The sequence below is a fragment of the Podarcis liolepis genome (genome assembly GCF_965112155.1).
Source record: "Podarcis liolepis genome assembly, chromosome: 11".
NCBI lineage: Eukaryota > Metazoa > Chordata > Lepidosauria > Squamata > Lacertidae > Podarcis > Podarcis liolepis.
The window spans coordinates 50,370,504-50,384,230 of NC_139565.1; the positions used below are offsets into that span (position 1 = coordinate 50,370,504).

The following is a 13,727-nucleotide window of genomic DNA, read 5'->3' on the forward strand; positions in this document are numbered from 1 at the left end:
ACAGATAAAAATCTCACTGAGGAATCCCTGGGTTTGCCCAGAACACAAGCTGAAAATCACTGCGGTAAAGCCAATAGCTTAAAAGCAGAAGTCCAGTGGGAAACAGCAGCTGATTGCATAATGCCTTAGTATAAATATATATATATATCATTATAAATACCAACGTTCAAAGGAATGAAACTGCCAGAAGTAGTAAGGTAAAGGGACCCCTGACCATTAGGTCCAGTTGTGACCGACTTTGGGGTTGCGGTGCTCATCTCGCTTTATTGGCCAAGGGAGCCGGCGTACAGCTTCCGGGTCATGTGGCCAGCATGACTAAGCCACTAAGCGAACCAGAGCAGCACACGGAAACGCCATTTACCTTCCCGCCGGAGCGGTACCTATTTATCTACTTGCACTTTGACATGCTTTCAAACTGCTAGGTTGGCAGGAGCAGGGACCGAGCAACAGGAGCTCACCCCGTCACGGGGATTCGAACCGCCAACCTTCTGATCGGCAAGTCCTAGGCTCTGTGGTTTAACCCACAGCGCCACCCGCGTCCCTTCTAGGGACCAGAAGGAGTAGTCAGCCTCAAAACACCAATCCAGAAAAATCTTGTGGGTGTTTGTTTTCTTTTAACCTATAAAACAGAGAAAGAAAAAGTCTCTGAAAGTGGATTCTGTAACTTCATAGTAATCTGCATGAAGTTTAGATTCTATGCAGATTAAGGGAGCGACCATAACTCAGTGGTACTATAGCGCAGAGGCTGGGACACCTCTCATCATCTATGACTGCAGGCCACGCTGGCTGCGGCTGATGAAAGCTGCAGGCCAACAACATTTGGAAGGCATTGCACTGCACCCCTGGCATAAGGTCCAGGTTCAGGCTTTGATCTATTCAGTTCAAAGATTTGGGAAAGTCCTCTGCTCTGAGACTTGGGGAAAAGCAGCTGCCAGCCTGAGTAGACAGTACTGGGTTAAGCAGTTTAGTGACCTGGTTCCTAGAATATAATGCCGTTTCATGCATTCACAGTTTTATCGTTTGCAAGCCTGCTCCCCTTGTGATTACAAGGGCATCTAAACTGGTGTCAGGAATGTCCCCGTCCCCCCAAGCGCAGGGGAAGAGTTAGACTCAGAAATCGAACTAGGTGCATGAGGGTCTGACTCTGCAGATGAGAACTGGCTGACAGAGTCGAGAAAGGGCAGTTCGACCCCCCTTCCTGGGGAAGACTCTGTTAGATCTCAAGAAGAGGCGGAGTTCTACGGCAGCCAGAGCACTGCTAGGCAATCAGCAGATAAGCAGAGGTCTGAGTCAGTCAAGTGGGAGTGGGGAGGGGGCAGGCCAGTCTCTCAGTCCCCGTTTTGGTGTCTGCATAATATCAGATGGCAACGGAAGGGCAAGAGGGGAAAGGCGGGAATTTGGCATCCTTCCTGCTGTAGGAGGGATGAAAATTCAGACTGACCAACTATTGTAAATGCGGGCAGGCAAGAAGCCGGGCTCTGGATGTGTCTTTTTTGTAAATAAACGTGCATAAAACTGCCGGAGAGTCATTACATTACAGGCTTGCTTGCCTGCCAGAGATCATTACACCTACTTTCATCTACTTCTGGTGGCTCCCCGTTATGGTTGCCAAACAAAGCCCACACACCTTGATATGATCCATCATGAGTTGCTTCTGTGCGTACAAAAGCGAACAGTCTGGACACTTGAAGACAGACACTTTCTGGTTTTCGATGTGTTGGTCAAAGTGGCGATACAGCAAAGGCTGCAGGGTAAACACTGTGTCGCACATGGAGCATTTGTAGATTATCCTTTTAAAAGAAAAACACACAGAAAAAGGCAGTTGAAGACATAACGTCAGTCTGTTGTGGCATTTCATTTATTCCAAAAGACTGCATTATTGGCATAGGTTTTTAAACCGTACCCCAATTTTCTGTCCCACAAAGGGGCTGCTCAAAGAGGCTTACACATGAAAGCAGGCAGGTAGAGATTTGGACCCTGGTCTCCCAGGTCCTAATCCAGCACTCTAACCACTACCTCATACTGCCTCACAGGGCAGTGTGAAATTGTAGGTGAAGCTAACCACACATAAGCCCAATGCACGGAAGCAATACCCGAAAAGGCCCAGATATGTAGGTCACTCAGCGGCAATCAGGCGTTTTCATTTCTAAGGCTCATAAGAACAACCTTTGCAGAACTGAAAGTAGTGCTTGCATGGCAATGGGCATTCAAACGACCCCTTGAGGCTGTAAATCATCTTGGTGGTTTCAGTGCCTTTCCATAAACGCAGACAAAGGACTCTTGCTCCTAATAAGGGAAGCATTACCAGCCACTTATCATTAGAACTGACACTGAATTTTCACCCGGAGCAAAATTCAGCTGAAGAATTGGAGGGACGTCAAGGGGAGCCGGAGGAACGTTTGAAAGGAACGGCAAAAATAATAATTAAATTCTCATTTTGCACTTTCCTCCTTTTTCTATGAAGATGCATTATAGATGCTGTATCTGCATTATGCATTTATAACAGCGGCATGCCGGTTCTGACTTAAGAAACCCTGGGAAATGTAATCTAGCAAGGATGCTTAGATTTCTCTATTAAAGACCCTTATCATTCTCTCACACAGAGTGCTCCCTTGGGAGAGGAATGGCCATTTGCATCTGGAGTGAGCACAGATACCCCTATTTAAGGAGCAGAGTTTTTTTGGGGGGGGAGGCTTCCTGCCTCTCGTGGCTCTTCCTTGGCCCAGCCCCTCAAGTGCCTGGCTTCACTCTCCTCACATTCTTTTGCCTGGTTGGAATGTGCCTGTGAACTGCCTTTTTCCTGTCTACATGTAGAATGAAGATATGTGTATATATGTTTGTATGTGCATAACTGGAATGTAGCCTGTTGTACAAAGTTGTACCCAATGCCCTGCCTACTTTTGCCTCTGGCTCCACCCATATTTTTATTTTTGCCTCTGGCCCTGCCTATCATTGATGTGTGGCCTTTGGAAAGTTGTCCATAAGGGGGACCTGCCCTTGGGCTGAAACAGGTTCCCCTAGACCAGTGATGGCCAAACTTGGCCCTCCAGCTGTTTTGGGACTACGACTCCCATCATCCCTAGCTAACAGGACCAGTGGTCAGGGATGGTGGGAATTGTAGTCCCAAAACAGCTGGAGGGCCAAGTTTGGCCATCACTGCCCTAGACCATCAGCAAGGAAGTACTGAAGTGAATATGAGAAATCTGGGGAGAGGAAAACAGCGAGGCTTCAACCACTGCAAAATCCCTATTTGAAAGGTCGGCTCTGTGTGGGAAAACATGGCCTAAAATTTGCTTTGACGCAAGACCTTTTCAACACGCTAAAAATAAACGGATCTCTGTACAACTTTTTCAGTTACACGGGAGCAGGGTGCTCATACACTCTCACCAATTTCACTCATAACCTTCTTGAATTAAGAATTCTAAGCACATGCTGTCGAACATGCTGCTCTTTTGTCTCATTTATATATTGCACCTGTCCTTTAATTTTAGAAACACCGTGGAAAGTAGGTGAACCAGCTCCTGCCAGGACTGTTCCCGCTTCTCTGATGGCATATGGGGAGTTCTGGTCATGACACGCAACATTCATTTCTGAGCATGATAACCGTAGCATTGCAAGTCAATAGTTAAGTAGGATGCAAAGATCAGAGCTGCTTACTTGGGCTCCCCTATCTTGATTCCAGGGTGCTGCGTATAGGCGTGGGAATGAGTGCTGGGCGCCGACTTGAATGCCATTGGACAAATGGGACACTTGTAGAAGACTTCACAGTGAGAACCTTGGATGTGGGATTTGAGCGCCGCCACATCAGAGTATACCACATTGCAATGGACACAGCTGCAAGAGACGGAGAGTTATGTCAATGTTTTCTGTTGTGCAGTGCAACGCAACACCGTAGGGTCTAAGTGCTAGCATCCTTCTACAGTGTGTAGAAAATGGCCAAGGACACAGCTATAACTGCACACAGAACAAATAAAGGATACAAAATGTATTCAGTATGCTCTACTCTTTCTAAGTACAGTGATACCTTGGTTCTCAAACGCCTTGGTACTCAACAACTTGGAACCCAAACACTGCAAACCCAGAAATAAGTGTTCCAGTTTGTGAACTTTTTCCGGAAGCCGAACATCCTCTGTTTTGAGTGTTATGCTTCTGATTTGAGTGCCACACTTCCATTTTGAGTTTTACACTGAGGTCTCCCTGCTTTTGCTATTTCTTTTGCATTTTTGTGGCTTTTTTGTTTTGTTTTTGTGACTGTGCAGAACCCAGTTCAGCTACTGATTGATTGATTGATTGATTGATTGTGTGACTGCAGCACATTGAATATTGCTTTCATTTTATGGATCAGAGGTCTCATTAGATAGTAAAATTCATGTTAAATTGCTGTTTTAGGGGTTGTTTTTAAATGGATTAATCCATTTTGCATTACTTTCTATGGGAAAGCACGCCTTGGTTTTGGAACGCTTTGGTTTTGGAACGGACTTCCAGAACGGATTAAGTTTGAGAACCAAGGTACCACTGTATCACTGAAAGATTCTCAACCCTGGGGCTCAGGGCACAAAGGACTGTGGCCCAGACCAAGGATTTTATCTTCCTCTGTACAAGGTTAGTAAGAAGCCGACAGCTCTGTTCTGCATGCAGGAAAAGTCTCACGATGAAAGAAGCAAAAGATAAAACAAAACCACCTGTGACCCTCTCTCCCTTTCTGATATCATGCCACAAAGATACTCATAGGTGGAACAAAAGCATAGTTCAGAGCCATGCCGAAGTAGCTCTGCCTTAACAAACCTACCAATATTAATGAAAATGTCATCCCCCAAATTTAAAGCTTGAGGATGCTGTACAGCTAGAGTGGCCAGATGCCAAAGTAAGGAGGTTTTTGCATCTTGCCCCTGGAAAAAATATGTGGTTAACTTATTCCCACATATCCTTTCCATCTGTAATTTACTCATGGAACTTGTTCTAGAAGAAGCATGTTGAGAGTCAATTCAAAATATCCTCATCAAGTGGATGAGCTACCACAAAATACCATAATTATTATTCTGAAATATGCATATAACAGATTTTGAAACTTGTTTAAAGACTAAGCTTGTAAAATTTGGTCCCTTGCTATGTGCCTGTAGATTCAGGTATTTTTTAAAAAATGTACTCGAATAATTATGTGGCACTAACAATATGCCATTTCCCCTGAAGTTTTGGCTTTCTGAAACTTTATACAGCATACCACTTCACAGTCTCAAAAGTATTTTTATTATACTGACCGAAATCCAACTCTTCGAGTGTAGTGCAGGCAGTTCTTTGTGACGTGGGTCTGGAAATGTACCGATCTACAGATTGCACCACACTCGGGACAGGTGTACGGCGATTTGTGCTGATGAATTCTCTGATGCGATGCAAAGCTGCACAGGTTGGGGAGCAGCATTTGACATATACTACACGTCTTCTACACAATAAACCGGAAACAAATGAGATGATAAGCCAATTGTTTGTCCTGGGCACACGTTAACATTTAATAAAGGTAGTCACGATTCATCACATCATCATCATCATAGAAAGTACCATTATGGGTGTTTCAGTTAAAAGGGATAAGAACAAAGCAATAAAATGGACCCATTACACCACTGTTCCTTTAAAGTGAATTCCTGTCTCTTAGGTCCAGGTTAAGAAAGGACAGGTGCATTATGTCCTGTAAAGCACAGGTAACTGCATTTACTAACCACATTCACTGTCACAACTCTTTCTCCTTCTCTTTTAATTAGATTAGAACCTAAGGGTTGAATCCAACGAAGCCATTCCGCTTGAGCTATGAAATTTCTCCTTGCATTTTCTTTTGTATATAAAGTTATGTTAACATTTTTTCACAATACAAGACAAGCTAATCTACCAAAAAAAAAGAGAAAAGAAAAGCGATAGAGAAAGAAGAATTCAAGATCCCCTCTCACAAATATATCTTAACTGTTGTCTCATACAAAGATGTGTTCCCTCAACTCTCACCCCTCTCTTCTCCCAGCCTCCCTCCCCTTCCCTCATACATTAAAAAGCATAACGACAACAATAAAGAAGAGAGTAAAGGAAAAGAAATCAAAGCAAGGAAGGAAAACAAAAGAAAGGAAGGATGCGAGGAGAAAGGAGGGAGTATTCCAAAAAACGACATTGTAATTCCAGTCAATTGTCTTTCGTCAGCATGTTATCCAAGAATGTTTTTCCAAAGGAACCCATGAGAAGAGGGCAGCTGCCAGTCATGTTCCTTAACTTTAATGGGTTCAACAAACAGATGCCAAACTTTAGAAAAGTTGTCCTTTTTCGGATTGTGTAGAGTCCCAATATATTTTGCTAACTTTTCCGTTAGTTCCAAGCCCCTGTAATTTGTTCGGGCCACTTGGGAGAACCACCAAAGTTGGGGTGTGGCGGCGTGGGGGGTTGCACAGGAGGAAGAAAGGGAAAGTTATTCCACTTGCTTGTGTAGAGTCATTGTTAGATGCAACCCTGAAGGGTTAAACTCCACGAAGGAGGAACCTTGCCTTCTTTTGCTTAAGTTGTAAATAAAACATCATGTGCTTTACGGACTGTATTGAAAGGCATGGGGCAAGTGGGGGGGGGAGGCTCCCTTTTTATTCAAGAAGAAATCAGAAACTTTAGGGAAGGTGAAAAACCGAACAGAAATGAGCTGTTTTTCATAATTCATCGTCATTTCAAAACCCTGATCTACAGCTGTAGCAAATGAGGTTTGCGGATGGGTTGCAAAGACTGGTAGGGGTGTCATGGCATCCACAACAAATCTACATCAGGCTATGCTGATTTCGTTTTCGTACTGCTCTTCCTCCAGAGCTCTGGGTGGTGTTATGCATCCATACAACAATATTGGTTAAGGTGAGAGACAGCAACTGGCTCAAGATCAGCCAGGAAACCATGCAGCTGGACAGGGTTTTGAATTCAGTTCTGTCTGGTCCAGCTCGTGAACCCCACAAACCCCATTGGTCAGTCCCATCTCCCCAAGCTTTGAGTCCGGTTATTCCCTGGGGATGGGAGACTGCATCAATAGGTGAAAGGTAAAGGTAACCTGGACGGTTAAGTCCAGTCAAAGGCGACTATGGGGTTGCAGCGCTCATCTCGCTTTCAGACCGAGGGAGCAGGCGTTTGTCCACAGACAACTTTCCGGGCCATGTGGTCAGCATGACTAAACAGCTTCCGGCGCAACGGAACACCTTGACGGAAACCAGAGCGCACGGAAATGCCGTTTACCTTCCCGCCACAGCCGTACCTATTTATCTACTTGCACTGGTGTGCTTTCGGACTGCCGTGTAGGCAGGAGCTGGGACAGAGCAACAGGAGCTCACCCCGTTGTGCGGATTCGAACCGCCAACCTTCTGATCCGCAAGCCCAAGAGGCTCAGTGGTTTAGAGCACAGCGCCACTACGGCATCAACGTCCTATGTCCACACCAACTCTAAGAACCTTGGAGGGAAGAGCAGTATAGAAAACAGAACAAGAGAGTACAGCAGCAATGAATGTAATGTTGACCCCTTGCTGTCTTTTCTAAAAATAAATAAATAAATACAGCTATTTTAATATTTTGCAAGAGAAAATTTGAAGCACTGTCTAGTCTTTTATCTGCCCCTCTCCACCAGCCCTCAGTATCAGACTCGCCTCTTTGGAATATAATCCTAATCATGAGTAGGTGCCATCAACACAGCAGTTAAGATACCCCTTTGAATAGGCATGGATTTCCTGGGTGTTGTTTTTTACGGGCTTTGAGAGCTACAATTCCCAGAGCTCCCTGGAAGACTGGTTGCTAAATCACCCCGCCATGACTGCTTGGAGTAGCACGATATTGGTTTAAATGTATGTTGCTGGTGCAGCCTTACTCTTTAGTAAGACCCACAAGACACAATGGGGCTGTCTTCTGAGTCAATGCACATAGGCTTGTAGCGCCTAAAACCCAGTACAGTGGTGCCTCGCAAGACGAAAAGAATCCATTCTGTGATTCTCTTCGTCTAGCGGTTTTTTCGTCTTGCGAAGCAAGCCCATTGACGGATTAGCGGATTAGCGCTATTAGCGGCTTATCAGCTTATCGGATCAGCTGATAAGCGGCTTAGCGGCTTAGAAAAAGGGGGGAGGGGAAAAAACCCGCAGGAACTCGCAAGACATTTTCGTCTTGCGAAGCAAGCCCATAGGAGATTCGTTTTGCGAAGCACCTCCAAAACGGAAAACCCTTTCGTCTAGCGAGTTTTCCGTCTTGCGAGGCATTTGTCTTGTGGGGCAGCACTGTACATAGAACATGTGAGAGGAGCAGCAGCAAAATGTTGCAGTATATCCTCCCTCTATCAGAAGCACTCCTTCCAACTGATATCTGACATTCTGCAACTACTGAGCATGCTCAGTCTTCGCTGGAAGGTTGAGGGGGATGTCCACCAAAATTTATATACCTGCAAACCTCAGGAATCCCATTACAACGCTGCAACCTTCCTCTCTTGTTCCCCAGTGGCCTCCAATCCTGTCAGCACTTAACCCCTGAGTTTGCCATTATGAGGTTCTGCAGTTCTGGACTGAATCACTTCAGACCTTCAGGGGTCGAATTTTGGAAGGCACCATCAACTGGGGGGGGGGGGAGAGTGAGGGAGGGAATATGCCTTATATGCAACGAACTAACATTCGGAGAGACCTGCGCCACACATTTCTCTCAGGTATTCTAGTTCATTATTACATGCAGGGATTGAGGGAGTATTCAACAATACAAGCCCTGCCCCACCTGTGGCCTAAAGTAGGTGCAAACCAGAATGTTAGCGTTTTGTGTGTGCTTGGGCTTTTCAGTTTGGAAAGAAGAGATAAATGAGGTTCTGCAGTTAATCCATGGGTAACCTAGCAACCTGGAAGGAATTTCACTCCGCTCCACAAGTACAATTTGCCACAGAATCTAGCTATTTTTTTTTATAAAAAAGAGATTTCTAGCTTGTTTGAAATTATAACCAATTCATAAATCACACAAGATGTGTACAAGCTCAGATTTAAGAGTGTGCTCTGCTAGGAACAATTTGCATCTATGTATGCACATCCCGATCTACATTACACCGAATTGGCCAGATGTGCCTTTTGCTGGGAATGGGGGTGCGCATCAGCAACTGAAGCCACCCAGTTCTTTTGCTGGGATCTGAGCCAATATTTTATTTTGCCTCTTGCTTTTCCCACCCTAAAGCTGAACATGCACTAAAGATCTGTAAATTCTCTTTTCCCCCCAGAAATGTTTCCTTGCTAAATTTTACATTTAAAATATAATTGTGCGTGTTAGTGGTTTTGCTTTCATATCAATGAATAACAAACCAACAAACAAATAAGGAAACTAAACCAGAGGTAATATTAACATTTTGAACTTACAAAAAAGCATTACACAATTTATGACAAATTCTAGATTTCCAAAAGTGGCATTGCTTGATTTTAAAAGCTACCAGTATATAAGACATAAGCCCCAAAGGGTGGTAAATATTACTTTCACAAATAAACTTCACTCCTGCAACCCATTCACGCTGTTTTGTTCATTTGGCTGCTCTCCCCTTCCTCAAAATTTGTAACAGTGTTCGTACATTCAGAGTGATGGCAGGCAGCATGGCCCTTGCTCCGATTTGGCTTTCAAGCTTTTATTAAGATTAGCAACTATAATTACATAGGATTTCTAGAAGGAAAAACGGGGGCTAGTTTACAGTCTACTGGTGGTGAACGGCTTGCAAAAAGGCTCTGCTATCTCACATGCTGGCTCGTTTAAGAAGTTCAAATCATAATCAGCTCTACTGCAGAGACTTCATCTTCCACAGCCTCTTAATCCCCTGGTAAATTTCCATTCTAGACAGGAGCAGCTAGCTAGCCAGCTTTGGAAATGCCTTGATACTCACTGTAGGGACCAACTCTTGCTTTGATCACAGTTTGCAACAGAGCCAGGAAAGGGTTGGGGAAGACTTTTTTTCCAGCTGGGGTAGATTCTTCTACTTTAGAAAGCAAAATGTCAAAAGTATATTCAGGACAGAAACATACACATTTTCTCCTAGCCTTTCTGCTCCCAAAGCAAACCGCTCTTCAGACTTGGGAATCGGGCAACAGAAAGGCACAAAAAGGCAGCCCAAGTTCTTGAGCCCACAAACCCCAAGAGTAAACCCTAAATAAAGTATACAGTCAATTCCAGAAAGCAGCTGATGTTTATTGTCAACAGTAGATCTAGAATCACATAAACCAAAACTAATGCAATGCAAATATAGCAACACACAAACACACTGTCCCAAGAGTCCAAAAAAGAAGAAGAGAGTAATATACTGTACATGGATCCAAACAATCCACAAGAGAATGATATGACTAAAAATCCTGAGCAACATGAACTCTGGATAATGAACAAACCACTTTTGAAAACACACACAAATGAATCTACCTTATGTACAGGGATGGGTGAAATCTACAAATTTTGGTTTTCCTCTGTTTATTGTTTTTCCAATCTCAATTTCAGTTCTCTACATACCCATATCAGTTTGCAATGTATTTGTTTGTTTTAATTCACCGACATTTTGGTGTGAATTTTGCCTAATATACACATTTTTTTGCAGATAATTTTTCCCTAATATAATTCACTTTTGTATGTTATTTTCACTAATATAGGCATTTGCGTGCACAATTAACCCCAGTATACACATCTATCTAAACATTACTTGGCTGGAGCACTGCAGAGCAAAATTTGGAGAGTGTAGATTTCAAAGGATAGCAGCATTCCAGTTATTTTATTGGTTTCAGAAGTGCAAATTAGGTAACTTTGCTTTTAAATGTGAAATGAATCATATTTCTCTCCCATTGCTACTTATATGTAGATATATCTTGGCTCAGGAGATGAGGCAAAGGCTGTTTACTAGAACCTCCCTCTCTGTAACTGTATGAGTAAACATAATGTAAAATATGGATTTCCCACTGATGAGCTACAGATCTAGTTACCATGCCAGAGTCTGGTTCGTTAACTGCAGTTAACTGGACAAATTGCTTCACCATCTGAAGCACAGCCATGTTAATTGGTTATGCTTGTTCATCAGTGGTTTTAGCTACATCATTCTCCTGAAGACTCTTTGGCTACATAGCTCAGTTGGTAGAGAATGAGACTCTTAATCTCAGGGTTAGGGGTTCAAGCCCCACATTGGGCCAAAAGATTCCTGCGTTGCAGACTAGAAGATCCTCATGGTCCCTTCCAACTCTAGGATTCTATGATATACTGTATTTTTTGCTCTGTAAGACTCACTTTTTCCCTGCAAAAAAGTAAGGGGAAATGTGTGTGCGTCTTATGGAGTGAATACAGGCTGCGCAGCTATCCCAGAAGCCAGAACAGCAAGAGGGATTGCTGCGCAGTGATCCCTCTTGCTGTTCTGGCTTCTGAGATTCAGAATATTATTTTTTCTTGTTTTCCTCCTCCAAAAACTAGGTGTATCTTGTGGTCTGGTGCGTCTTATAGAGCTAAAAATACGGTACATTATCTTGTTTCTGAATGAACTTTTTGTTGTTGATATGTATTTCATGTAAAATGTTCTTGCTCTTTGACCTAGAGAAATACGGGGATATAGGAAGCCCTGAACACATATTTTTTAGATGTCCCTTTTACGATGAGGCACGTAGAGAAACCATTGACCCCCTGCTGGTGAGGCTTGCTGACCTCCCGGTAAAGCAAAAATTTGGTCTTCTCCTGTTAGGCAAAGACCACAAGACGACCCGGATTGTCACCAGATTCTGCGCACAGATCTGTAGGCGCAGACCATCCCATGATTCAATCTAGTTTGTTAAGAAAATTCCCAAACCCGGATCCACGGGCAACTTTGGGTCATTTCTCTAAGATAGTCTATTTTAAAGTTTTTATGTGTTTATATGCCTATCGCACTTTTAAACTTAAAATCCATTGTTGTATATTGTTTTAAATGTTTGTTTTGCTTTTGGGATTGTAGTTCCAGTTGTGTTTCTCAAGCTGGTCTCTGACTGTAATAAATTTCATTCATGATTCATGACCTAGAGAAATAAAAGATCTGTCTATTCATTTAAGTTGTTTATGTCCTGCTTTTCCAATCTCACTGTGCGCTAAGTCTCAGATTCTGTTGGCACAAGGATTTCTCTTTGCACAACGGAATTACTCTGTCCTTCCCCTGTGCACCCTCTAAATCTGTTCTCAGGGTTCCCCCACCCCTCTAGAACAGATCTGGGGACAGCGTGTGACACTTGGGGTAAGTGTATGTCTGTTTGTGCTAGTGTCAATCCTTGCAGTAGCACAAAAGTCAGTTGAATACCACATATTCTCATTTTAATGTAAGCAGCTTTGGAGACGTAACAAATAAAAAATGAATGAAGTACTAAAATACTGTTGGCCGCAAAACCCAGCACTGCCACCAGTTGTGGAGGTAACTCCCCTCAGAAGCAGAGCTGGCCCTGGCATTGCTCAGCCTTCGTTGCCACCTCTTCTTCCAGGATTTTGGTGGTGCAGAAGGGGCTCTGGTGTTCAGAAGGAGCAGGCAGAACAATTCTATTTGTAGGTTTTTCTGTTGTTTTTAAAGTTACTGTTACGGTGTACATTTTACGTGGATGATGTAACCTGCCCTGGGAATGCTTCTTGATGGAAAGGTGGCATGAAAAGGAAGAAAGCAAAGCCCAATGAAAACATCCAGAGTCCATCGCAAAACGACTTCTGGAATAAAAATGTGTTCAAGAGCCATATAAAAATGGGACAGAAGAAAGGCTTGCAGGATCTATGAGGGGGCAGACTTCCACAACTGTAGCACCACCACGAAGAAGGCACTGTCCCAGTTGCTTATCAATCAGGTGTTTGCTAATCGCAGACTAAAAATCCCAGGCAGTTTTCTATGTCCGTAAGTTTGGGATCAAGTTATTCTCCAACTGTAGCACTTAATTTGGGCAAGTGACATTTCCGATTTTATTTCAGTGCCTCCTTAAAACCTACTTATTTAATTGTGCTTTTACAAATATCTAATTCCGGTTTTAGTCCTGCCTGGTGCAGCCACATTTTATACTGTGTATGATACTGCCTGGTGTGTGAGCTTTTTAAATAGGTATCCTTCCTCAAGGGGACAGGCAGCACAGAAATGTTTCAAATGAAATAAAATGAACAGATATTACTAGCACCATAACCTGAGCTCAGAACCCAAACAGAAACAGCAGATCTAGCTAGTACAACTCACAAACTCTTTCCCACAAACTTTTACAATACTGGATGAATGCACATCCCTTCTTCTGGAGAATATGGGTCATGAGGGAGCCTTTCAGGGGAGGTATTTACCCCCTCTCTCTGACTGACGCATAATCTATGATCTCCCGGAAAGGTGAGAGCAGTAACCTTCTTCAACAACACAGAAGGACTCAAACTGTGCAGAGGTGCAAGGGTACAGATGCCATCCCCACTTCCAAGATCTGTATGCAACACCATCCTGCCCCCTCCTCTTCCAACCTTTCTTTGCATGGAGCACAAAAATCTCCAGGGAAATTCTAACTCATTCATGTGGCCACAGACAGAATCCTCCGAGCGATCACCTGGATGAAAGGGGCGATTTCAACTACATTTAGCTAAACACTGTAAGATTCCCCCTTCCGACTGTTATGGGCAACACAGAAAGAAACCGTCAGGAGAAAGGGAGGTGGGGTTTCATAGGGGTGAAGCCAGTGCACATGGCCCCAATCACAAAAACGTGAACCTTCACACGTTCATCTGAATGCTCA

The 13,727-nt window shown here is 43.6% G+C and overlaps 1 protein-coding gene across 11 annotated transcripts in view; it reads right to left on the minus strand.

Moving 5' to 3' along the window:
• Positions 1 to 13,727, minus strand: part of ZNF532 (zinc finger protein 532) — a 54,521-nt gene that overhangs the window by 13,781 nt on the left and 27,013 nt on the right. For all 11 annotated transcript variants that reach the window (XM_083465715.1, XM_083465716.1, XM_083465717.1 and 8 more), the window contains 3 exons: positions 5,259 to 5,440; positions 3,658 to 3,834; positions 1,628 to 1,790 (listed from right to left, as the gene is read on the minus strand). In XM_083465715.1, coding sequence (XP_083321841.1) covers positions 1,628 to 1,790; positions 3,658 to 3,834; positions 5,259 to 5,440 — 522 coding nt within the window. The remainder of the gene's footprint in view (positions 1 to 1,627; positions 1,791 to 3,657; positions 3,835 to 5,258; positions 5,441 to 13,727) is intronic.